General features: G+C 34.7%; 1 protein-coding gene across 8 annotated transcripts in view; it reads right to left on the reverse strand.

Annotated features, from left to right (window-relative positions):
• The window catches only part of LOC148653428 (ryanodine receptor 3), a 170,380-nt gene that overhangs the window by 135,148 nt on the left and 10,237 nt on the right, over positions 1-24,995 (reverse strand). For all 8 annotated transcript variants that reach the window (XM_088648412.1, XM_088648413.1, XM_088648411.1 and 5 more), the window contains exon 2: positions 2,748-2,867. In XM_088648412.1, coding sequence (XP_088504538.1) covers positions 2,748-2,867 — 120 coding nt within the window. The remainder of the gene's footprint in view (positions 1-2,747; positions 2,868-24,995) is intronic.

Raw genomic sequence — 24,995 nt, forward strand, 5'->3', positions numbered from 1 at the left:
TATGCAAAGAAGACACATTGGGGATACTGGAAAACTATACTGTACCTGTTCTCTACAAGAGATTAAAGTTCTGTAGCCACAGTACTAGCAATATCACTCACATTGCGGCTTCTGGGAGGTATTTTTTATTTTGAGACAAGGCACTACTTTTGCCTGGTTAAAAGACAGGGTACAGTAAATGCACCTCTATGAAACCGTTTCTTCTATACTGTACATAAAAAGGCCAGAACCTTGGTGAAATGATCACCAATGATCTAGATCTTTATCTAGATCTTTATTTACACTCATTTACACTTTTTACTTCCTACTGTATGTCTCCTATTTTTTAACAGTATGGACTAGGGTTTTCAAGATGACAATTACAATATACAGCCGAGATACAGTAGGACTATATCTCATTCTTGTCCACTATACTGCTAAGCCAATATTCACATTAGATGCATATTATTAAATGACTTGCCAGAGGTTTCATGAACCTTGGACGACATTGATATGTCAAGTCTAGGAGTAAAACTAATCTTGGTCTGTGTAATCAGGGCTGTTTGTTAGAAACACATGTTTGAAAAGCTAAAGCAATGATTAAACAATGTACTTCGTCTTGTTTGCATTTTTACTGTATATGATTTGTTGCTTCTTTTGAAGTACAGTAAAAAATGAGGCATTTTTCCTAAGGTATGCTACTCATACAGAAAGTGCACTGAAGACAAACTGTAAGGCAGCAGTATCACAAATCACTGCTGTCTACTTTAAATATTGTCCAATAAACTTTATGGACTCCAATTTCAATTTCTATATTAGAACAGAGGATGGGAAAAATACATGCAGTACATGTTATATTTAAATCAATCTTTCTTTTGAATATAAAATACCTGGTAGTCACATAATGTTACCAGCTGGGCAATACAGAAATAATTAAAAAAATAAATTGATTATGATTAAAAGAACAAACAATACTCTTACAGTGCACAAGTTTTTGCTTACCACAGACAATAGACAAGATTAACTAAGAGCTGATGGATGCATTCTGATATAAAATATTGTAGCTTCTGTCTGATCCTCAAATGGTATATACAGTACTCTAAAGGAATGTGGTTTTGCAATCTTTCAACATTTTTCATTTTTAATACAGAGATAGTGAATATTATTTATTGCAAAATAGAAGCATTCCATTAAAGATTAAGGTAACTTCTCTTTTGAAACTGAATATTCAGAATATACTGAGTACTTAAGAAATCTACAGTATCTCTTACTGATACAACTGCAACTAATTTATACATTTAATACATAAGAGCATGGGACCTTCTCATTAACTGATCTGTATACTGTATATGCATTAAATTAGAGTATCTGCATGTCAGAACCATATTCTCTGACATCCATTAATATCACCTACACAGGATTTCAATTCAACACTAAAAAAGCCTTGACTACAACACTAAAGGTACAGTAGTCCAGGCTCTTTGTTCAACAGAACAAAGGCATTGTTCTCTTGATTAGGGTGTATTTTTTCCCTGTTTTTCTTTCTATGTTTTTACTAGGCTTGATTTTGGACTGAGTGTATCATGGTCAGTCATTAATGATGACTTAATTAAAATTATGTTAAAAACATACAATTAATAAACAAAATATGTACAATACAGTATTTTACAAACAACATACTGTACATTCATAGAGAAATAGGTTCCTTTTGATACTCAGTATATAATGGTAAGCACAAATACTGTACATTTGAAAAAAAGCAGTATTTTACAACCCAGGAATCTGATTTATACGGTACCTATCAAAAGCTGAGTGAAACCACATTTCAATGCACACAGATCAAATATGGTGCAACAATGGTTAAGCCACTGTTTCACAATCAAATGGATGACCATCAAAGTATTATTCTTTTACTGTAATATCTCAAATAGATATTTCTACCTTATACTGTTATTAACCATACTGGCTCTCTCTTACTAAACCAAGTTTTTGAACCCTAAATTCAGCTTTTATTTTCCAGGCTCAGATGGACATTTCACTGCAAGGTTAAATTTGGAAAGCATGTGGTACCACAGTATTTGGTTGCCATGGTATTTAGCTTTGGAATTTCTTCCCTGGTTGCCTTACAGATTTAATTACTGTTTTTGATCTCCAGCTAAAAATTGTGTTTTGTGACCTAGCTGTTATTTAATTACAAGCATTATTTTAGTAATAAGAAAATCCTTGGGATTATTTTTTCACTCCCACTATTAAATGTCTATGTATAGTATAGGTTATTGAAATGTTATTTCTTCTCAGTTTGATTTAATTTTATTTACTAGTTGACAATCCCTCTACCCAAATTATAACAGACAAAATGATTTCTGTAGCTCAGAAATACAGCTGGTTTCATGGTTCTCATTTTCAATATATGACCTACCAGATACTGTATACAGTATATGAAAATAAGGAAGATAATTTGAGTAAGTAACAGAAAACTCTGTTCAATGTGAAATCTGTTTAGTATGCATTTGAAAAAAATCATTTTATTTGACCACATACAAAACAACTGTTTCAAGTCTGAATGTTCACATCTGTAACCATTACTTTTTTATACAAATCTTCATTGCCTGATAAATGTCCCCATGATGGTAACAGACATTGTAAATCCACTTTGAAATAATAAAATCGAACATGCTACCAACAACCTGTGATTGCTGACCTTTTTTTTTGTCAGGTGCTATTCAAAAGAAGAGTTTGCTTCCAAATGGTATCAGTGTCTAACTTACCTTTGCCTCTGATGTTGGCTCTAAGTAGCAGAGGCGATTACCAAGTCCTTCAGCTGCCAGGCAGAACTTGCGGTGTTCTTTCTGGATGTTGGCAACACACTGGAGGACCACTTCATCATCCTGTCAGGAAACAATGGAGGGTTACAAAATGGAAAATCTTCATTGCACTCGAACAGTAGCCCATTAACAACAACATTTACGACCAGACCAATACTCAGCTGCTGTCATGCCTTACCTCATCAAAAATAGCAGTGCTGGTCACAAATTAAAAAATCCTACCCTATTTGTTAGGATTTGTAGGCCTGTTACAGTTTCTTAGTATAAAGATTCAATATTAGAGGCAAGCATATCCAATTTTTAAACTGGAAGGCAATGTTACTGCTTTTTAAATTCATGCACATGCAGTACATTATGATTCATTTCTCAGAACATCTCAACTGAAGTAACAAAAAGACTTCTCAAAATTTCATCATTATTTGTGAGGTTTTTAAAGTTCAGCTTTACAAGTGTTTTTAGAAACTTAATTTTGCTGAAAATGTTAATTCAAAAAGAAAATTTGTCACACAACAAACACTATAAGACACAATATACATATTTAGAATACAATAATGGCAAAACGGAAATGTGTCCTTGAAGTTAATTATAATATCTTTTTTAAATAGTAACTTTTTAAATTTTAATAATTTCTTCAATTAAGGAAACTTAGTTGTGTTCCATTGAAATATTTGTGCTACTGTATGTGCTTTTGCCAGTCTTGTAAGATACTGCATGTTCTTTGAAACAGAGTTTGCTAGATTCAAAGTTGCACATTTCATTTATATCCTAGTTTTTCTTCAAATTCAAGTTCGATTTCATAGCAGAACTCGTGCACTGAAGTTTTGTCATCTCTGAACGCTTGATTTAGGGTAGTTAGAATCTGGAGAAAAAATGTTCAGTGTGAGGAGGCATCTTTCTTGAATGCCCCAAGTAATTTAAAAACATACTTAAGAGCTTTCCAGAATTTATTTAACCTCATTAGTTATGGTGCCATTGCTTTCTCTCAAAAATCCCAATTGTGCATTCTAAACTTGGCTTTGAGTTAAACAAACCTATACTTCTGAATTTGAAGAAAACAGATGGAGTTCTTGTCTCTTTCTCTTCAGATTGGTTAACTGCTTTGAACCTTTTATCATGTCTGACTCTTTAATGTGACTGAGGTCTTTTCAAAATCAGCTTTTATTTATTGAGTAAATTGTGTACAACACAGTGGTAGAACAGATAAGTAAGAATTAATCTGCTCTACTGACAGATGAGAATGAATACACAATATAAAAAATAATCAAGGATTAAAACCCATTTAATGAGATTTACAGTAATTCTTACCTTCTATGATTATTTTTTTCTTTTATTAGAGTTGAGTAGCCAAAACGGATGAATATTTTAACTTACAGGGATATGAAGATTGACACATACCTCTTTTTACTTAAAAATAAAAAAGTACTGCTGCATACTGTAACTACAGGAGTTGCAAATTGCAAAGAGAAAACATTCTCTAAGCAAATGTACTTAGCCCATTAAGAATGACTCACCTTCTTAAAGTCAAGCAATCAGCATAATCACTGAACATCTGAATCAGAGCTATCTTTAACAATGCTAAACTGCTTCACAAAGGTTAAGCTTTATGAATCCCCAGAGAGTCACCTTGTCAGACTATATTCAAATGACATGATTCTTGGTGAGGAAACATTTTATGGTAGTGGAGTGATAATATATCCAAAGGTATACCTGCTTCTTTCCTGCATGCTTACTTATTAGAAATACATAGAACTACAGTACATTTCTGCCACTGTTAATTTCAAACACAGCTGCTGTAAAGCACCTCTGGCTTCAATAAAGCTCCCCTCAGAATAATGAATTTCAATACACCAAAAAGGCTCTCACCACAGGAGAATTCAACAATATCCAATTTACAAGGGGGTGGTGTCACCTTATGTATTATTCCCAAATAATTCCTATTACATTCATACAACAAAAATCTTTACCACTTGCTAAAATGAATAACTGCTCAATAAACCAATAAGGGGCATCATACATGCATAGGTATAGTTTAACAACAAGATTTATTGTACCTTTCAAACACAGAGTGCCACTGTACAGTATGTACTGTAACTGTATGCCTTAGAACACAACTCTGTGACATACAGTACTGTAAATGAATTCAGTTCTATTATGCATCTGTTCCGAAAACTGAACACCTCAAATTTCATGGACAAAACAAAATTACATTATTGGAGGGAAATGGCAGTTCATGTCTCTTTATTATGGAATACTCTGTAATTCAGTATCCAAATATTATCCTGTGAGCTCAGTGACCTTCCCTGATTACAAGAGGCCAATCAAAAATGATTGAAGCCTTGGTTTAATGCACTGAAATAGCAACAGACTGATTTTCATAATGTTGTTATATTCTTCTGACATGGATTTCCTAGAATAGTTCAAATAATTTAATTTATATTGGGTAGTGTCTGGATGTGCTAGTTCTAATAAGGTTAAACAACATTGATTAGGTGTCTACAAGACACACTGTAAGTAAGCAGATGATGAAATAATTTTAAAATACAATGTGCTTGATCATTGGTGGCCCAATAGCTTAAACAACTTAACAAATGCCTTTCACCACCAAAAAACTGTTTATTTTTCTTTAGCTCGACACAGTAAACATGGTGAGACTTTTACTATAAGGAAGCGTTATTAATTATCCTAAAATTAAAGTTGTATTTGTCAGTGTGTAGATGCAAAGAAATTCACTCTAAAGTTGTAAGTGTACAGTAGGTATACAGTAGGTACTGTATACAGTAGGTGTAGTTTTTTTTTTACTTTTACAACACATACTGTATACTACCGATCACCATTTTTAAAAATAAAAATGATTCTTTTGTAAAAAAGAAAGAGATGAAGGAAAGAAACCCTCCAGGAATTGAATATGAGACCACTGGACTAATCCAAAGCGTGGCTAAACACCTTAACATGTTTTGATATCCAAGACACACTGACACTTAAAAAAGACTGCATTTCTCTGAAATGAACCATAAAATTCCTTATAGTATTCATCATTCATTGCTTTTATATAACTCTTCATCAGAAAGATAAAAAATTACTTCACTTAAGGTGCATTACATGAAATTGCATGATATTGTTAGAACATTATTTCTAAATACCAAACTGTATATAATACTACTGCGCATATAGTATGAAAACTGATTAAAATTGAACTTTTGGCTTCTTCCATTCCACAGGCAAAACAAGACACAGCAAAGAATGTGAAAGAAGTTAAAGTCAAAGAAATATCTTCTTAATCTAGTATAGCAGTTTTAAACACATATTCATAAAATTGAAGCTTGTCTGCTTAATTACACAGTGAATGGGTCTTCAATATCTCACCATCTGCAAGTAATTGTTCACTCCAGTCCTCAATAAACTATTTATATGTTTCTTAATCAGTGCATTTCAAATGAGAGCCATTTAATAAAAATTTTAAAATGATACTGATGTGTTTCCTTTTTGTTAGTACATTTGTATGATTAGAATATTGACAGTATTCATCTCCATCAATGGTTTCCATGGTTAACACTGGAATTTGCTGAACAAACTAATGTATTAAATGTTGCAAACACAGATTAAGCCACTAACCCTTTATAGAAACTACCCACACAGGCGAGATTTTGCTCCAGTACACTTTCATTAATTTTTCAGGAAATGATTACATACTGTAGCTTCACAGACTTGGGTGCAATCATTTTCTTTTGCCTGGAAGTCAGTCTTATTTACTGACTACAACTGAGGTCAAAGACAATTTACAAATGTGACTAAAATTGGAATCACCCTTATGTCTTTTGTTGGTATACATAATTCAAATGTTAGTTAAACCAAACAATAAGTGCTTGAAAGCCATTGACAAACTACAAAAAGATTAAACATCTAGCTTTGATAACAGCAAACAGCACAGTTAAACAGTACGCATATGTACATGAAGCAACTGTCTTTTATTCTTAAGTGTTTCTTTTAGGATTTTCATAGTAATATAAGAAAGGTTATAATGAGAGGTCATTGAGATGAAACTTCAGAGACCTCATTTAAACCTGTTAATCTAGCAAATCTTCACATCAATTAGCAATGTTACCATGAGCCGTAACATAATATCACTTCCGCAATTGATTAAGACTTCTTAAACAAATATCACATTAAAGAGCAGGCATTCTGTCAGTCAGCCTGAAGGATCATATTAAACACCAAGTGTTAAAGTTAATCAGAACAAAATAAAACTGTACAATGTTAGGGCAATGTCAGTGTTTCCAACAAGACAAGGTGCAACCTGATGTTTTACCACCCTGATAAAATTACACCATAATCACACAGTTTATCTGAGCCAATTCAATTCTATCTTAGTGAAAGAATGGTAAAAGATTTATCTCTAGAACAGAATGAACTCTTGTTAATAATTCAGGTTTCCCTGAAAGAATACCCACACAGTCTTACTAATGTACTACTGTCTGAAAGTGACGACGTCAGCTTGTTCCTTGGGTGCCAAGATGTGATTCCCACAAACCAAGGAGCTGCTTAATTGGCAACAGCAATTTACCTCAATGTCACCTCACTGAAGGAAAGACCCATATATCTGTGTCAAAACTGAACCAAGCAGTAATTCAAAATCTTATCAATTCCCAGACTGATCACTTTATCATACCAAATGCAAAATGTGGTATAAGAATCATTTCCTAGAACATTTTGTTTAATGCAATGCTGCATTTGGCTACCTATTATTTTTAAATTGGTATTGTTAATTACAGCCTGTGCTCTTTTTTTTCCCCAATTGATACGGCTATTTACACATTAATGCGTTTAAACCAGTGAGAATGTTATTGAGAATTGTAATTGTTGTTTATCTAAATACAGTCTGGAATAGGTCTCATATGAATAAAACAAGAACATGTATATGTACAGTAGCTCGCCCAGAAAACTGATTCACCCCATTGTGTCCTGCAGATGAGTCACCTCCAGAGCAAAATGTGGAGGTCATTTTTGCATAAACACACTACAGACCAACCTAACCACAGGACCAGCTTAGAAGATACAAAAAGACAGCAATTCAAATTTAGCCATTACAATCTGTTGTTGGATTTTACCACAACACCATGGACAGCAGCCGTGTTATTAAGTTAAATGCAGAGGGTTACATACTGTACCTTCAAAGTCTATTTTATGTACATCCTGTATAAAGACAATTCCAACAGCACAGTGTAGCCTGTCATCATAAAGGAAACCTTGTTTGAAATTACATTACCAAAGGGAAAAGTGCCACCTACTGGTCTTCAATTAATAGCCGCAATTGTATGCTGCCTATAGCCTTCCTATCACCTGCTAACAAAGCCCATTGTCACCTATCTCGAGAAAAACCACAAATAGACAGATGAAACAACTCTGTCCCTAGTGATTTATTAATGCTTTAACATACAGAGCAGCAGTCCTGGCATATTCCAGGGTGGTGAAGGCTGATCCAATAAACCCCCACATTCCTTTGACTCCCACTGAAGGTATTATGTTCAAGAGTTTGATGGAAAATAATTCAGATATTAAGCAGAAGGCCTTTTGCTCGCACTTCTAACAGAATGATTTTAAAGTGTCAATGTACCAGCTCAAGAGCTTTTCAACAAGAGTCCTATGAAGCCTTCCAGAGGGGCTTGGGATTCATGTTGACATTATTTAATATACTTAAGTGTTTTTTATAACAAACTGTGACATTAAAGCCTGACAATTCGCCATCTCCAAAAAAGAAGCTGCTAATCACTACTAATGTTAGAAGAGTGATTTAACTCCTGTTTAAAGACCAATGTTGATTTTACCCTGTCACTAATCCAAGACAACACCAACAACTACAGATGATACCTACACCACTTGGGTACATTTCATAGGTAAATAGTACTGGGAAACCTTATAGACAAAAATACATAATAGAAATAAATTAAAAAGGGACCATTTAGACTAAATTAATTTTGTTCTATATTATTAAATTTAAATGTGAAGGTTTAGCTGAATAGTACATGCAGTGTGCTGAGTAGTTTGTTAAATATTCCTTTTTATGAGCAGATTCAGAAAGTACTCAAATATCTTTCAAGCCATGTAATATTAGAAAGTGCTTAGTAAGTTATGCTAGGCTGTGACATTGATTTCTTTAATAAAATTAATTTTAAAATGTTGCATTGGACAACTCAGACTTGGACAAGAATTACTGTACAGTATGTGAACAGCACTTCTACATTTCCCTCCTCAATTAGTTAAGCGTATTTAGCACAGTGTATGTTTCTTTTTTGACACATCCCATGTTTCCGACCGTGAATTGCATTGCTTGTACATTGTAGTGTCTTCCAAAAATTTTCTCATGACACCCTAATGTGCATTTTTATGTATGGAATACCTGATAACCAAACAAACCTCCCAAACACTTGGTATCAGAGCACAAAGCTGTTGTAGCTACAGTATAAAAATACATAATTATTTTTACTTTAGCGATGGGCACACCACCACTTTCAGATTACATTTTCAAGACAAGACAGAATATTACTACACATCAGATGATAAAGATACTGTATGAAGCAACCTGTTAAATGGATGATATGAAGCCATAAACTGAAAAGTTCAACTCATGGTACAGTATTCCACATTTAATAGAGTTTCTACAAGCTTGAACTCATGCCAAAGAATCCAGTGAATCTGCGGCAAAATGATCCTGAGGACTGCAGAAAAGACATCTGCTAGAAAGCTAAAGAGCTACATCAGAGGCTATGTATAGAGTTGGAGTGTTGGGGGGGGGAGTTCTGCTGCCCGTGTCCAGTACCCAAGCAGGAACTTGAACTGGCAAAGGCAAAGGCTTCAAAACCCTGAAAATGAGAAGAAACAAGGCCCAAAAGTCTGTAACCAAAGCCATCATTATAAGTCTGCCTTTGCACACAAATTGTGTTGATATGTCTTAAATGTTCCTGTTCTTTTAATTAGGTTTCTTCCCTTCCCCTATGTGTGTCTTTAAGGACAAGAGCAGGTGCTGTGGATACCTAAGGAGTTCGGCCCCGATACATTCATTAGCAGTAATTTGAGGAGACCTAATGTGCTGTTGTGCCAAATACATTCTCACAACGCACTCAGCATTAATATGCTCTAAGGAAAAGGAGGAAGGCAACTGCTGCTATTTTCACAAACCCATTTTACATGACCGATCCACATTAAAAAGACCTTTATCAAAGAAGAATATGGGAACACAGACTACAGATAAATTTCTGCTCTTGTTTCAGTCCTAAACATGTCAAAAGGTATTACTACAACTATTCTACGTCATTATGACAATACAAGGGAATCATCCTAAATTGCCCATATTCACCACAGTTAGTTATTAAGAAGTAATGGTGGTTCACTTTCCAGACTATTGTGTTATTTATATTGGTTGTTTTAAAATGACCAAACCAAGCTGTACATTTGCATGTCCATTTGCACAGTACAGAGCTTCATTCTTGAGAGCTAGGTTTTACCTCTCCTACAGAAATGAAATGATTCAGAACATTTAGAACAAATGCTTTGCTTCAGGGCAAAATTTCATGTTTTATTACTATGACACATTGCTGCGATAGAAAGCAAAGTGTTCACATGGATAAGACAGTTTAAGACGTAAACTGTTCTGCTATGAAAAAACTGCCAATGTACCACAACTACATTTTGGTTTACTCAAGTATCAGAATAAATTAGCCTCAACATCTACTGTATTAAATATACAGTCTGCTTTAATCAGCTTGCTAACATGGTCAAATATGACAGCTTTATGATGTGTTACTACTCATGCATTCCATCAGCATAGGTTGGGACTCCAGGAATATTTAAGGAATCTACAGTAAGCCCATGTCAGCTACAGGTCTTTTCACACTACTATCAGCAATATTTATATTTTTATAAATATTTATTTACAATATATTTTAAAAAGTTAGCAAACTGAATATTTTCATCCATAAAATTAACAAAAATGCTGGTAAAATCATTCTAAATATTTAGTAGAAAAAGAACGCCATGTCATAACTTTAGATCAACTTCAGATCACAGGCAAACAGACTACAGATTGGGTACCAACCTGAAGATTACTTTCATAAGGACAGTAACCTGAAAAAGGAGGTAAAAAAAGAAAAGAGCACAGGAGGGGAAATGTCATGAGCCATGCCATTATTAGAACATAAGAAAACATCAAAAAGAAAAGGCTATTAGGCCAGCCCAACCCATTTGATAGTTAGTAGACACAAGGAATTCATCAAGCCATTTCTTGAAAGTCTAGCTTGTTTGTTCCATATTCTTTTGAATTCTTATAAAGATGAAGATTACTGGCAAAGTGTCCTCTTGGTGTGATGACTGTGCAATGTACTGTATAGTTTAAAACACCATCATCGTGGTGAAAAATCAAGTATCTTCTACAGCTTTGTTTGTTAGTATAATTGTCATGTTGCACAGAAACATTAAAGGAACATTAATAAAAACAATAACACACTAAGCCAGAGACCGAGACAGTGCACCTTTTTTTTTTAAGATGACCCACGTTTGTATTGACTCCCATAGAGCCTCTATGTTTCAATCACTTCATGAGTTTTAATCAACTTTATACAGTGGAAGAAGTTTCACTGTGTGATTATGTCCTATTGCTCATGGAAAACACCTTCTTTGCATTTTCCTCTTAAAGTTTTATTGTGTAAAACCAAATACAACAACTGAAAAGATAAGTTTACTTTTTTTGGTTTTGACATTACTGTATATATGAAATATCTTTTATTAAAAGCAAATGGTAGAGCTTTAAAGCAAAAGTAAAGGAAATACTCATAAGGACCATTCATAGAAGTTCATGATCACATGAAAAAGGGGCTAAAATAGTGGTCTGAACCACCAGAAAGAATAATAAATTGTATTTTATTGTATGCTGCTCATACACTCACAATTCAAATCTTATGTTTTATTACTACTAGAAAGTATGATTCATTACATGTACAGTACTTTCAGCCTATGCTCCCATTTTACCACACATCTGAAAATCAGCATTATTGCGAATATGGAAGACAGAATGCTCACTAATCTAAACATGTGCCCGCATCGCTCACAGAAAACGTTGTCCCGTGCAAGCGCATTCGATGCCTTCAAGTCCGAAACACTGTATTGTCAATTTGCTCTGCTCACTGATGATTTAAATTGAAATTTGGCATGATGCTATTCTCCTGTGTTTATAATGGATGTGTTCTTTCACACTTCCTTCTACAGCCCGTGAAAACAAACACATAATTCGATAAGCACAGGGTCTTCTATTAATTGGTTTAGTAGATATCCTTCTTCAAGGTGAGTTATACTATGTACAGTACACTATACAATAGACAAACGCTATATAAACTGCAATATATAGTATAAAATAGATAAAGCGAATGTAAAAAACAGATCATTCAAAATGAAAAAAATTAAAATACAAATGACAAAAACCAAAGAGGTCGGCAGGCACATGTTGGCAATATAATGCCTGTGCTGCACAGAGCCGAGGGAAAATAGCGTCCATCAAGAATTAAGCATCAATTAGGTATGGAATCACTGATTACAGCAAAGAAGGAAGGCCAATGAGCAGCATACTGTACATCATCAGAATGTGGTCACAATTTTTTGAGAGAGATCACATCTAACCAGATGAACCTTGAGGAGATGCCAGAAGATGGTCAGGGATTGACAGAACTACTGTTCTGTTCCACCGCAGAGCAAGGACGAGAATGAATGGACTGTGGAATTAAGGAGAAGAGAGAAGGAAGAGTCTGGAGGGGGTGTGGAGAGGTCTAGAAGGAGTAACCTTTCGAGTGACTGGTGAAAAATTGGGGCAGGGTGGTTAATTAGCAGCAGTAGGTTAGATCATGATTTTTGTTATGAATGTGCGCAGCCACTGTATACTGTATGATGTGTCAGTGAAGGAAAGAGAGTAATGACATGGAATGAGATAAATGAGATAAAGATCAGCAACACTCTGGAAGAGATGGAGATTAAAGTTGCAATAGTCCGAGGGGGAGAGCACCAGGACCTGAACTAGAAGTTGTTCAGACAAGCTGATGAGGAAAGGGAGTCAAGATAACGCAATGAGACAAGGCCAGAGTAGAAACAGGATGGTATCAGGAGACAGAGGGGTCAGGAATGACTCTGAAGTTCACAACAGGGGCAGAGGCATAGAGGATGGTGGCATCAAGAGAAAGAGAGATGGAGAGAGACATAAAAAAGAATTTTTGACTTAGAGAGGTTCAGTTTGAGGTGAGATCATATCCAGTTGGAAACTGATGAGAGGCAGGCATAAACACAGAAAAGGACCAGGTTATCAGAGGAGTAAAGGTGAAGATCTGAGCATCACCTGAATAGAAGTGGTATGAAATACTGAGGAAGGTCCTAGGGAGAAGGTTAAAGAGAGAACAGCAAAAGACTCAGCACAGAACCTTGGAGAACACCAGGGGAGAGTGAGGGGACAGAGAACAGTCTGAGCAGAACACTCTGTTCTCCTCCCCAAATGATTGCTGGTGTGTGGTGAGTGTACTTTCGCAGTATGGCTGCCGTTGCATCATCCAGGTGGATGTTGCACACTGCTGGTGGTTGAGGGAAGGCCCCCTTACCTGTAAAGCACTTTGAGTGGAGTGTCCAGAGAAGCGCTGTATACTGTAAGTGTAAGGAATTATTATTATTAACAGAGAGTGATCCTTCACTCAGAATCAGCTTCAACACAAGCTTTGATGCACTGCGAAATCAAGGAATAACATTTTCCCCAACATGCTCCAAATTTATCAAGGGAGTAAAACATCAACAATATTTCTAAGTTAAGTGGAACAAGAGTGGGAACTATGGTTGCTACCTTCCAAACTGAAAAAAAAATCCTTGGGGAGCAAAATTCTATATTTGTGAAGATGCACTGCAGCCCTGAAGGATGAAATGCATTTTATCTTAAGAACACCTCAGGCATATTTACTGTAAATGCAGTTCCTGGCTACTGCATAAAGATATCAACGACCCCTCTCATTGCTTCTAACGTCTTATCAAACCTGTGAATCAAACAAACCTTACTACGCAAACCTTATTAATCACATACAGTATTAATCTTCTGACATCCACTAACTGCCTCTATTTGTGATGTACTGTATTGTTTACAATTCTGCAACAGTCCATTCTATTTCCACTGTGAACACAAACCAATGTGTGCATGTCTCATTGCTGGCTGTGAGACGATTAATGCTTAGATGCCACACTTGGTTTCAAACCGCTCATCCTCTTTCTTTGTAATTAAGCATGAAATGAATATAAGGAAGTCTGACTGTTTTGTCTGTACTGAGTTTTTAACCTTCAGTTCGTAACTATATCCCTGCCAGAGTCTGCTTTGCAGGAGATTGTCCAATATCAATAAACAAATAATAGAATGCAGTCATGATTTTGTATTGTTTTTCTATCTAAAATAAGAAACAACTACTCACAATCCAAGTCATTTGGAGAACAAAATACTTGTACCTCAAAGGGCTTAAAAAATGTAACAAAAATATAGTTTCAAGGAATAAAGATAATCACTGTAAAGGTGTCATTTCAGCGTATTTGCAATAGTGGATATACTCTGTGGACTCATAATTCTATTATGTCTGTCATTATTATTGTAATTATCACTATTCTTTTAATACATATTTACATTTATTACAATTTTTTAAGAAACTTAAAATGCTCAACACAGTAGAAAACTAAGAGAAAGAAACAGGACTTTAATGCACATTACTGCTTGTTTTATTTCTAGTAGTCACTTGTAAAAAAGAAATGTTCAACATCACAAAAAAAGGTCTCACAAATCACTGCATATATTTAGGCACCTATAAATGGACAACTCCACACTTCTGAATTTAATCACAATCATATTTGCAGGTCCCAGTGGTTGCACAGACTGTGATTAGCAACACTCTTGAACTACCTGCTATTTCAGGTTGTACTGTAAGTCTAGAAGTACAACTTAGCTTAATCTCTGAAATCAAACTTGCACGTCCTTATGCAGAGAAAGAACACCTTGTAATTACCAATTCTCTGAGATCTGCATCTAATTAAAACATTTTCCCAAAAATTCCCACACATTATAAAACAATTGCTTTGTTTCACTTTTTTCTCAATATTTGAAACCAAATATGCTTAGCATGCTTACATCACCAATAACTTATTGATTAACTGGAACTTTAAGTTTCAATACTTTGACTTCATAAGCACTTCAGAAGCAATGGGGTACTTTAATAAATTTACTGTACCCTCCTTTAAAATACGTATTACCTTCTCTCTATCGTAGAGAAGACTACTCCCCACAATCGCAATTTTATTTGTTTTTTGCAATAGATGTCATACTGTAGATGTCAGATTTCCTAAATCTTCAGAAAAAACAAAATAGTTTTATAAGAAAAATATCTTCAGAGAAAAATACTTCACATTAGAATTGGAATAGTATGCATCATTACTGGTACCACAGACACCAAATCACCCCCAGTTTATACATTTAAAAAAACATTAAAAAACCCTTTCCTAGTCCTACTGTATTTTTCTGCTTTCTTGCATTCTGTAATGCTGTATACAGTACACCAACTTACAAAATAATTTATCCTAGTTTTTATTCAGTAATTCTAAGAATGTAGCCAGATCATCAAAATGTTAAGAACCCAAGCCCAGTACATTGCTTTAAACTTTAAAGAAATTTCTTTAAAATGTCTAAGCTCTCAAATTTTCCAAAAAGGCCTAAAGTATAATATTTATTAAGATTTAATTTTTTTTCTCTCCATGTACAGTATGTTATTTGCTGTGTTTTTTGTTCTTGGCTTGCTGTGTAATGCTAAGCGTGATGACTTCAATTGCCTACACAACAATTCGCTATCTCATAAAACATTCATGCAATATTAACAACCTTTGGGTCTTTTCACACCACTGTGTACTAAGAGATACAGTATCTGCGTTTTTATTACTGGTTGATGCAGCAAAGACTCAATGATGTGTGTAATCAACAATGTATTATTTACCACCCCAAAACAACAAACCTGTTGAGCCACCACTGTGATATTTTCCCATGATGTTTATAAACAATGGCAGGAAAGAATCAAATGCTTAAATTCCTTTTCAAATACAGCTACTTCAGCGTCCTACTTTTTAGTGGCAGAATTAAGACATAACATGCCACACCTGAGTACCACAGTTAACATCCCTTACTCTTCAGCAATAAGTAGGGCAGGGCAAGAAACTAAACAAGACCATGCAATTTCAGGATTCTGGATCATTTAAATAGAACAGGATATGAATTAAGTGAATTAGTTGAAACATTCAACCAATATAAAGTGGAACAAGAAAATAAAATTACTCTTCACTTTACAAACACTGTTGAAATGTGTACAGACTTGTTTCCAGAGTGGCTCAACCTGAAAACTGACAACCATGGAGCTTAAGTTGAGATTTACTGTCTAGATTTGGTCCATTTGGCACAAACAGAAGATTCCTCAAGTGGTGGCTTAAGACTGGTGGCATAAGATGTCACCAGCCAGGACTCCCTCAGTTTTCCAACAGAACAGCCCCTTGACTTGCTGGGCAGCCCTGCAGAAAATCAGTGTGAGACACACCACTGCTCCAACCAGCTGTGGAGCTGGGAATGTGAGAAACAAAGGATGGCTTTGCAGCTTGGTTTGTCAGAGGAGCAGGTCTACATCTTGCTCTTTCCCATACCAGCACGTAAGTTGATGCTGGGGAGCTGAGTCTTTAAAACAATTGCTGTTTTTAAATAGGATGGCTATCTTTTATAAATAAAAAAATAGAAAACTGCAAGGAGCTTTAAAGGCTTCCAATCAAGCCCCACCCTTCTTAGTTTGGAATTCATAGCTCACATACTTCTTTGTATAGGACCAGTGTACGTTACAGGCTGCATTTCACCAAGCAGGGGATAAATCCGTGTGGGCATAAATAGCAGTGCTGCAAGGAATGAGGCGCAACAGGCTTGAGCATTGATGAAACCTGTCAACTTTCAACTGAATCAGCACAATGTTACCGAAGACTGAGGTAGTTTGAATTTTCAGAAAACAATGGTCACGCAGCTTACACAGGAACCCCTATAATGCAATATACTGTATAAACTCTATTTTCATAAAATTATATAAGCTATTATAAAAACATTAATCTGACTCTATATTACCACCCCATTTCCTGCCAGTGTCAGTGCTTGTCCCAGATTTTCAACTCATATTACCTACTGTATGAATATTTTGGAGATGCACTGCCTACAGGTACAACTAAGTGCTAAATAATGCTATATCATAGGTTGTGGTCATCCTCTGCACCACATATCATGACAGTAGCATAATGTTTGTACAAAATAAACTGATAAAACATTGTAGGATTGTAAACACATACTGTTTCTCCCATTCCTATACTTGACAGAATTATACACACCTTGCTCGGAGTGTTTTTCCTACAGAATAAACATATGGACGAAACACAGAAAAAAAAAATAGGAGGTTGTCCACCTTTGTTTATGCAGATACTCCATTGTCATATATACATCTACAGTATCTCATATAGAAGAAGTACAGTATATCGATAATGTTTGTCAATAATTGCCCAAAGGAGAAGATTGTGTGATTCTTACAACAGCTTATGAACCACTGCAAGCTTCAAAATAGCTCCTTTTCAGGTAAAAACTGAAAAGCCTTTGGTTGTTATTGAAACCCACAAAATTTCGTTTCAATAGGTGCAACAACGTATAAGAAAAATACTCTGAAAGGGTTGGCATGATTCAAGCCATCATTTTGGCTGATGCAGGACCACACCTTTTGTCCTAAATATCGTTGGCCTATCTGGTATGTATTGCACCATACAGAACCTGCTGCATCTGATGTTGCTTGGCTACTTGCTCTCAGAAAGTGACCAGTTTTCAAAGTGGAAAGAAAAGGGAAATAAAAAATAAAAAGCAAACTCCTTACAACCACTTACTTCAATCAAGAGCTGGTTTACAAGAAGGCACTAACCTTGATAATCGCAGATAATACTTTTTAAAAATGTGGTTTTAATCGCTAGATAAGAAAGACTAGTGTATTGCTATACAGTATGCGTGCCAGCACAAGGAACCAAGTATTTGGAGTGATCTTCTGTTTTTGATAAAAAAAACTGCACTGTAGGCAGCAGAAACTTTATGGCCATGTAAAACACTGCTTATTTTCCCTTCAGCAGACAGCTTTATTTAGTTTTATCAATGCATTGGTTTTTATTACCATGCATATCTTGTTCTCCTGGAGCACCTACATCACTTTCTGGTGCTTTAACTTTAAATAATATTTTTGTCAATCATGTTCTGTCAGCATTTTGTTTTCCTGTGTTCACGCCTTACTCCAGTGACTTTTCAATTTTCTTAAATTGGCTTTTCACAACAACACTGTAAATAAAACTTTGGCAAAGTAGAAAATCAATCTTGGCTGACCACTATGATCACACCTTTCCTTCAAAGCCATCTCTACAAATAAGGTTGTTATAAAAGAAAGTTCACAGCAAAATTATCTTTAAGCACATCAAAAACTATGAAACAGCAACCTGTCTTAAAACATTACATGAATAGGAGAGAATATAAGTGACTGTCTTATCCCTTTCAACTCAGATAAAGAAATGTCCACACTTTTTTTCAAGTTTGCAGTCACTAGCACAGTGTGTCTGAAAGAATGCATGAAAGCTTTGCTTTATTGTTTTGACAATTTGTGGGGGATTTTCAATTTCCCACAATGCCATAGCAATGATAACTTTTCCAGCATAAGTATAAATCTGGTGCAAGGATGTACAGTAATCCTTAGCTACATCCATTCCTATGCTAAGCTAGTGCTCTTGAGTAATACAACTGCTAATTTTGTCTCGGTTGCCTTAATAGCTAAAAATATATTTTTTTATATTATATGAAACAATGCTTGAATTTTCCATTTCTAATGAGATACTCTCTGATAAAACAGTCTTGATTCTTTGCAATCCTCTTAGTTTTGAAATTTAAAAAAATGTCATAAGCATCCAGCACCAAATACCAACTGGAAAACTGAAATTCCAATCTGTAACTGGATTAAATTTTGTGAAATTAACTAATAATACTTAAACTGAAAATGCACATAATGACCTGTAGTCAAACATTTTTCTTCTGCTATTAATATACAGTACTGTTGATGTATCATAAGCCTTTTGTAGAGTTTCTCCAAATGCTTGAGAATTGATAAGGAAATCAGGCTTTTTAATGTAGACGCAAGGGCACATTTCAGTATTTGTTACAAGAAGATTTAGTACAGTTGAACCCGCAGCACTTAACATCCTGTTTTAAATGTGGAATAAATAATTTTAAGAAACACTGCAAAGCCAATAAAGGATGTAATAACCGCAGTTGTCATGAATTACAAACACATTCAAATTGACCAAACTAGACTTGATGCTCATGTGCAGCAGTATTGGATTCTCTAAACACCCACCTCTTCTTTTACATTTTTCTATGGCAGAAATAAATTATCAGTTATTGTGCTCAAAGACATCTGGTGCTGGCATTCTAGAAATCTGCAAGGCAGACTACCCTACACAATATGTACCTAAAGGGATAGCATCTAATATTGTCTTGTGGAGTGCTACATTTTTCATCAGTTTAAACACAGAATTAGTTCGTAACACTTTCTTTGTAATGTTTATTAGTTTTGGGGTAAATGCTCTAAAATGAGCCAGTCACAAGCAAGGGAAGAAACAGTAAGATCCAAAATAATCTTTTTATTTTTTTCTCCCCAAGTGTTAAGCCAGGTCTCTAATCTAAGAATTCAGCTAATGTTCAGTAAATGCTGTCTGAAAAATTATCTGCTTGAAGAAGCAACTTCGACGACAGGTGTCTAGCAACCATCACTAAGGAACAGAAATTACAGTACATGCAGCAGAACATAATTCCTTTTTAATCATGTTTTGTATTCGAGCATGTTTAGTGTCCTAGATGACCATCTAACTACACAGCAAGAATTGAAATTCCCTTCACATCTGATTACTTGCAAATCTAAGGTGATTAGGCAGTTTATTTTAAATGGGATATAATATCACATTCTGTCTGACCTTCTTCCGTTTATGTGACCATTTTCATCTGTAATAACTGAACACAAAGTGGAATATTGGGTATCGGCCTCTTACACCTGTTTGACTAGATGTAATCAAGGCTTGTCTGAGTCATAAAGATTCATATACAGGATGTACAGTAACTAGTCTTGGTTCTACAATAAAAAAAACCTGAAAGGTCTATAAAGGTTATTGATATACAGTATACTGTATATCAATTATTTTAATTTAAACTCTAGAGCATACAAAATGAGTTATCACATGTTGTTGTTGTCACTGCATATTTTACAGATCAATGCTTTATTCTGCTACATTCTTAGAAGGCTATAAATGGGCAACCACAGCAAAATGAACAGAATAAAACATTCCTGAAACTGTTATGTTAAAATAAAGCAACTGCTCTTCAGGGATACATGACTGTTAGAATGAAATGTGTTTTCTAGGCACAGCTAGTTTAATTACAGTATAATCAGACAGTCTGCATGTCTATAGTCACTGTATAATAATCCTGTCCAAATACTAGTCCTTTCCAAAGAATACTACTTTAAATAAAAGAAAGGTCATGTCTAAGATAAGGCAGCAAGCCAGCCCAAGTTGTCTATGAAAACGTTCTTCATTTGACCAAAATATGTGTCAGAGAAACAACTAAAGTATCAAATGACATACTGTAGAACGTCACAATGCAGAGGTACAGTAAACAAAACAGAAACTAAGTGGTAGTGGAAATAGCACTTCAAGAGCACTGAAAATATTATGTTGTCACCTCTACGTAAACACCATATCAGCTTATATTACTGCCCTTGGAAGCACAATCCTCTCAGTAAAAGTAACTTTATTTTGTTTTGACACATATTGCAAATATACAACTGTATGATAAAAGCTGTACCATGACTTCACATATATTAGATTCTCTATTATTTGTACTGTATCGTACATAATTAAATAATCAATTTATAACAATGCTCCAATGTTTAAGAGAGTACTTAACGCTTTTTACTTACATATAATTACTGCATGGAGCAAAATACTGCACTGTGAAGGAAAAACAGCTAGAGGAGTGCAAACCTTATGGTGGCACTGACAGGCAAACACGTTTGGATGTCATGTGAAGTTGCAAAAGCATCGCATTAAAACAAGTTTATATTCATAAAAAATGTCTCCACATATAACAATATCAAAAAGACAAACAAAAATGATACAATCAAAACGCAAAACGATAGCTTCACTATCCACAAGAATATAATTGTGTCAGATTTCACAACTTCAGCCAGAACAACAATCTACACTGTTCCTCTGGCCTCTTGAAACCTTCTGTTGGAGAGACATACCTTCACATGTGTGAATGCTTACCCTTATACTATTTTTTTCCATGGCTTTCCTCCAGCATGGATTTAGACACTTCTAGAAAGACTCCATATAACACATCCCAGCTTTCTTGTAACTCCCATTTTTAGGTTGGGTCAAAGTGCTTTGTGATTTATATAAAAAAACAAATGCAAAAAAGTGTTTTAATGGAATTCTTCTATTTGTTGATTCTGAATCAACACTTCACTGCAGCCACACATTCTGCTGTACATGTTTTCACCCACCATCCCATGAGTGGCTAATATCTTTAACATCCTTTTGTTAGCACATTCCCTCGGGGAACAAAAGAGAAAAAAAAACATGCCACTGACGACAATTTGAGTACAAACGTGTCACTCATTGGCACTCACTTTAAAACGGGAAATAACTCCAATTTAACTTTTAAAAGATAATTTAAAATGGTTGTGGTTAGGTCCAAACATCTTAAAGTTAAATATTAATATACAAAGAGTTGGATATTTTAACACGGATACATAAAACCATTTTTAGTAACAAAATCTACTACAATTGTAATTGGTCAAATATTAATTACATAGGACCACATTTAAAAAGGCATTATATTGTATTATTTAAAACTAGTGTTTTTTTATCCGATATTCACTATACTACAATTTAAACACCACTACAAAACTATGGTTTTGTGAATGTGATTTCTCATATATTAATCTTGTACATTAATAACTCTCCTTTTCTTTCCATCTGGATCTCAAGCTCATTTTCTTATGACCACACATGTAAACATAAAGCAATTCATTTTATGTTTAACTAAGGCCTTTAAACTATTTGCAATATTTTATTACATTTAATTTATTTAATAATGTATTAAATAATATTTAATACATATAATAATTTTAGAATTATTTTTTTAAGTGCCACAATGCAAAAAAAATTCAACTAAATATTTTCTTCACTGAATCTGTAAATGACTGTCACAGCTGGGGGGGGGAGGGGGGGGAGTTGGAATGGATGACAGGGCTAAACTGATATTTCAGCATATATAATTTCATAGAATTCACCAGCTCTCATCAAGATAGATTTTGTGACCCTGTCAGCGGGAAATGTGTAGTTTACAATAAGAATTGATGAAGCATTCACTCCTTTTCAAGGACAAACCCGTTCCCATTACAACATGATGCCATTTTTTTTAAAGGAAGAATGCATCTTTTCCTTCTGAAACAGGCCACATTACAGTATACAGTACCTCTTTTCAGGCTTTCATCCTTTGACTGGTTGGCAGGTGATTAAATTCTTTTGTCTTTGATAAGAACTTAATAGTGGGGTCAATGTACATTTATGGGGTCTGAATTTCATGTTGTAAAAAGAAAACTGTGTTTTCAGCCTTTTATTCTCCCCCTTTCGTAATATTCTTAATATGCTCAAGCCTTAGTGAAGACAAAATACTGTACATCATACTGTTTTTAAACTGACCTGGAACAACAAGGGTAAAGAATATCATTTGGCAGTCAAGACATTTATCATTTAGTTTACCAATAAAAAGCATTTATTTACACACTGTTGGTGGGTGTATATACAGTAACAAGCTTCAACTATCATGATGCTTTAGATTATTTCCTGGGATCTTTTAAGAAAAGCTTGGATGAGCTCCTACAAAAATAAGCTAATAGCATATAATGTAAATACGCAAGATGTTCCAAATGGCAACCGTTCATTTGTAATCTTTCTTGTATTCTTACAAAGGCTTACTGTGATACATTTAATAGTAATGTAAAAACTCTGCAGTGGTTTCCCATATTTCCTCATGTCTAGTGTTTTAAGGTTTTTGTATATATCACAATGGTGTATTTATGTCATAACATTATGTTGAAAAAATGATAGCAAAGTTTTAAAAGAGGGCTATGACTTTACAATAAAACAATTTTATGTATTTTTTTTCAAATTGCACATTAAAAGGTTACAAAGTAAAAAAACCTTTACTGAACATACAGTATCGGATATACAGTACAACAATAAAAGGAAAATGAAAAGGTTACAAATGAGAGGATGACACACATTTGTGTAAAAAGCTACTTCCTTAAATACACTTTCCCTAAATTTCTATTGGTGCCCATATTTAATGTCTACACAAGCCTAAATAATTTGAAGGTCGCAGATTTTACTTTATCAATGCCTTTGAGGATTTTGAATACTACAATCAGGTCCACAATGGTCTCTACTAATTTTTGTACCCTTTATTCAACACCTACTATAGTGAGAATTTTCAAGTCTGAGCATAAAATGTTTTTAAACGGTTAGAATTGTATAAAATCCTCCAGGTTACAAGAAGAGTTTTCATGACATTTTAACAGACAACTCAGCATGGATGTATCTGAGAATACAATAATTACAGATCTGGACACCCTGGTATAACAAAGGCAACAAGAAGTTTGAGCTGAGGAGCCTTTGATAAATTCATAACAAAATGAGTCATGGCACAGCAAGAGAAATTCAAGTGGGTGTTAGGAAAATACATCCATGGCTTTTTTACATTAAAGAAAACCCCCACAAAGACTAAAGCACACTGTGAAGTAACCTCCCTTTGGTACTGTTTCCTACATGAGACATCCTGATATAGGTTTAGCTCTAATTAAAAATGACTCTCTGATTAAAGTTCAGTGGAATACAGCCTACTGCAAAGAAAAACCTCACTTTTTCAGCCCTTCCATTTCAAATTAATCATATTTAAATTCTGCCCTTTTCACAGATGCATTCCTAAAATTCTGTGCATGTGCCTTGTATTACGTCTGTTTTTAGAGGTTAATTTCATGATGCTCTTTGCAGCTCTTTCTCATTGTAGTCTTTTTTCATTGATGGCAATGCCCTTAAGGCTGTTCAGGGGATGGAAAAATCAAATGTGATGGAGTTGCGTGGTGACATTAAAATCTAGCAAAACTGGGTGGCAGCAGATAGACCTCACACATAAAAATCCTACTGTAAAAATACCGGATATCGTGATGAATAAAAAATAAGTATCTCTACTAATCTGACATCTGAGATTAATGCAACTAAAGGTCATGGACTGTTCCTGTGAAAAGTACAAATTTTAAGATCCTATAAAAAACTTGCACAAAAATGTAATTTCACTTCTTGCAATGGAGAGTGCAATGTCACTTACACTACCAGTGCCGGCTACTATGTATTTCATATTGTATATTTGCAGTAATATATCCTAACCATCCACTGTCTTATTATATGCATTATAACAAACTAAAGCAGACCTAATCCTGTTTGATTTATAAAGGCAAGAAATAACAAGGAGAAGTTTATCTTTCACAATGCATAACTCTGTCCCTCACTGGTTTACCACATTACATTGGATGGTATTAAAGTAAATCTATATGAAAAAAGTTGAAAAGCCTGTCCTGGAAATTATGAAATATTTCCTAGATTATGTAAATGACACACATCTCTGACACATTTCAATTAATCCAAGCTAGAGTCGCTGCCTATTCACATGAATGAATAAAACTGGCCCCGAGCCATCTTGCATTATTTGCAATTCTTAGTTCTGAAAAACTTTCAGGACTGTTGCCCTTGATCCGACTGGACCCAACTGTATATGGGGCCACAAAGAGTCAATATTATTGTAGAATACTAATCTACAATATTGTTTTTAAACCTCAAATCCATGACTTAGGGGGAATGTAAATGGAAAATGCAAAGTAAATCTCTAAATCTAAGAAACTAAAATTCAATATTTGAGATTTGTCAACATAAACAATA

The sequence above is a fragment of the Lepisosteus platostomus genome, chromosome 10, assembly GCF_059453375.1.
Source record: "Lepisosteus platostomus isolate fLepPlt1 chromosome 10, fLepPlt1.hap1, whole genome shotgun sequence".
NCBI classification, from domain to species: Eukaryota; Metazoa; Chordata; class Actinopteri; order Semionotiformes; family Lepisosteidae; genus Lepisosteus; species Lepisosteus platostomus.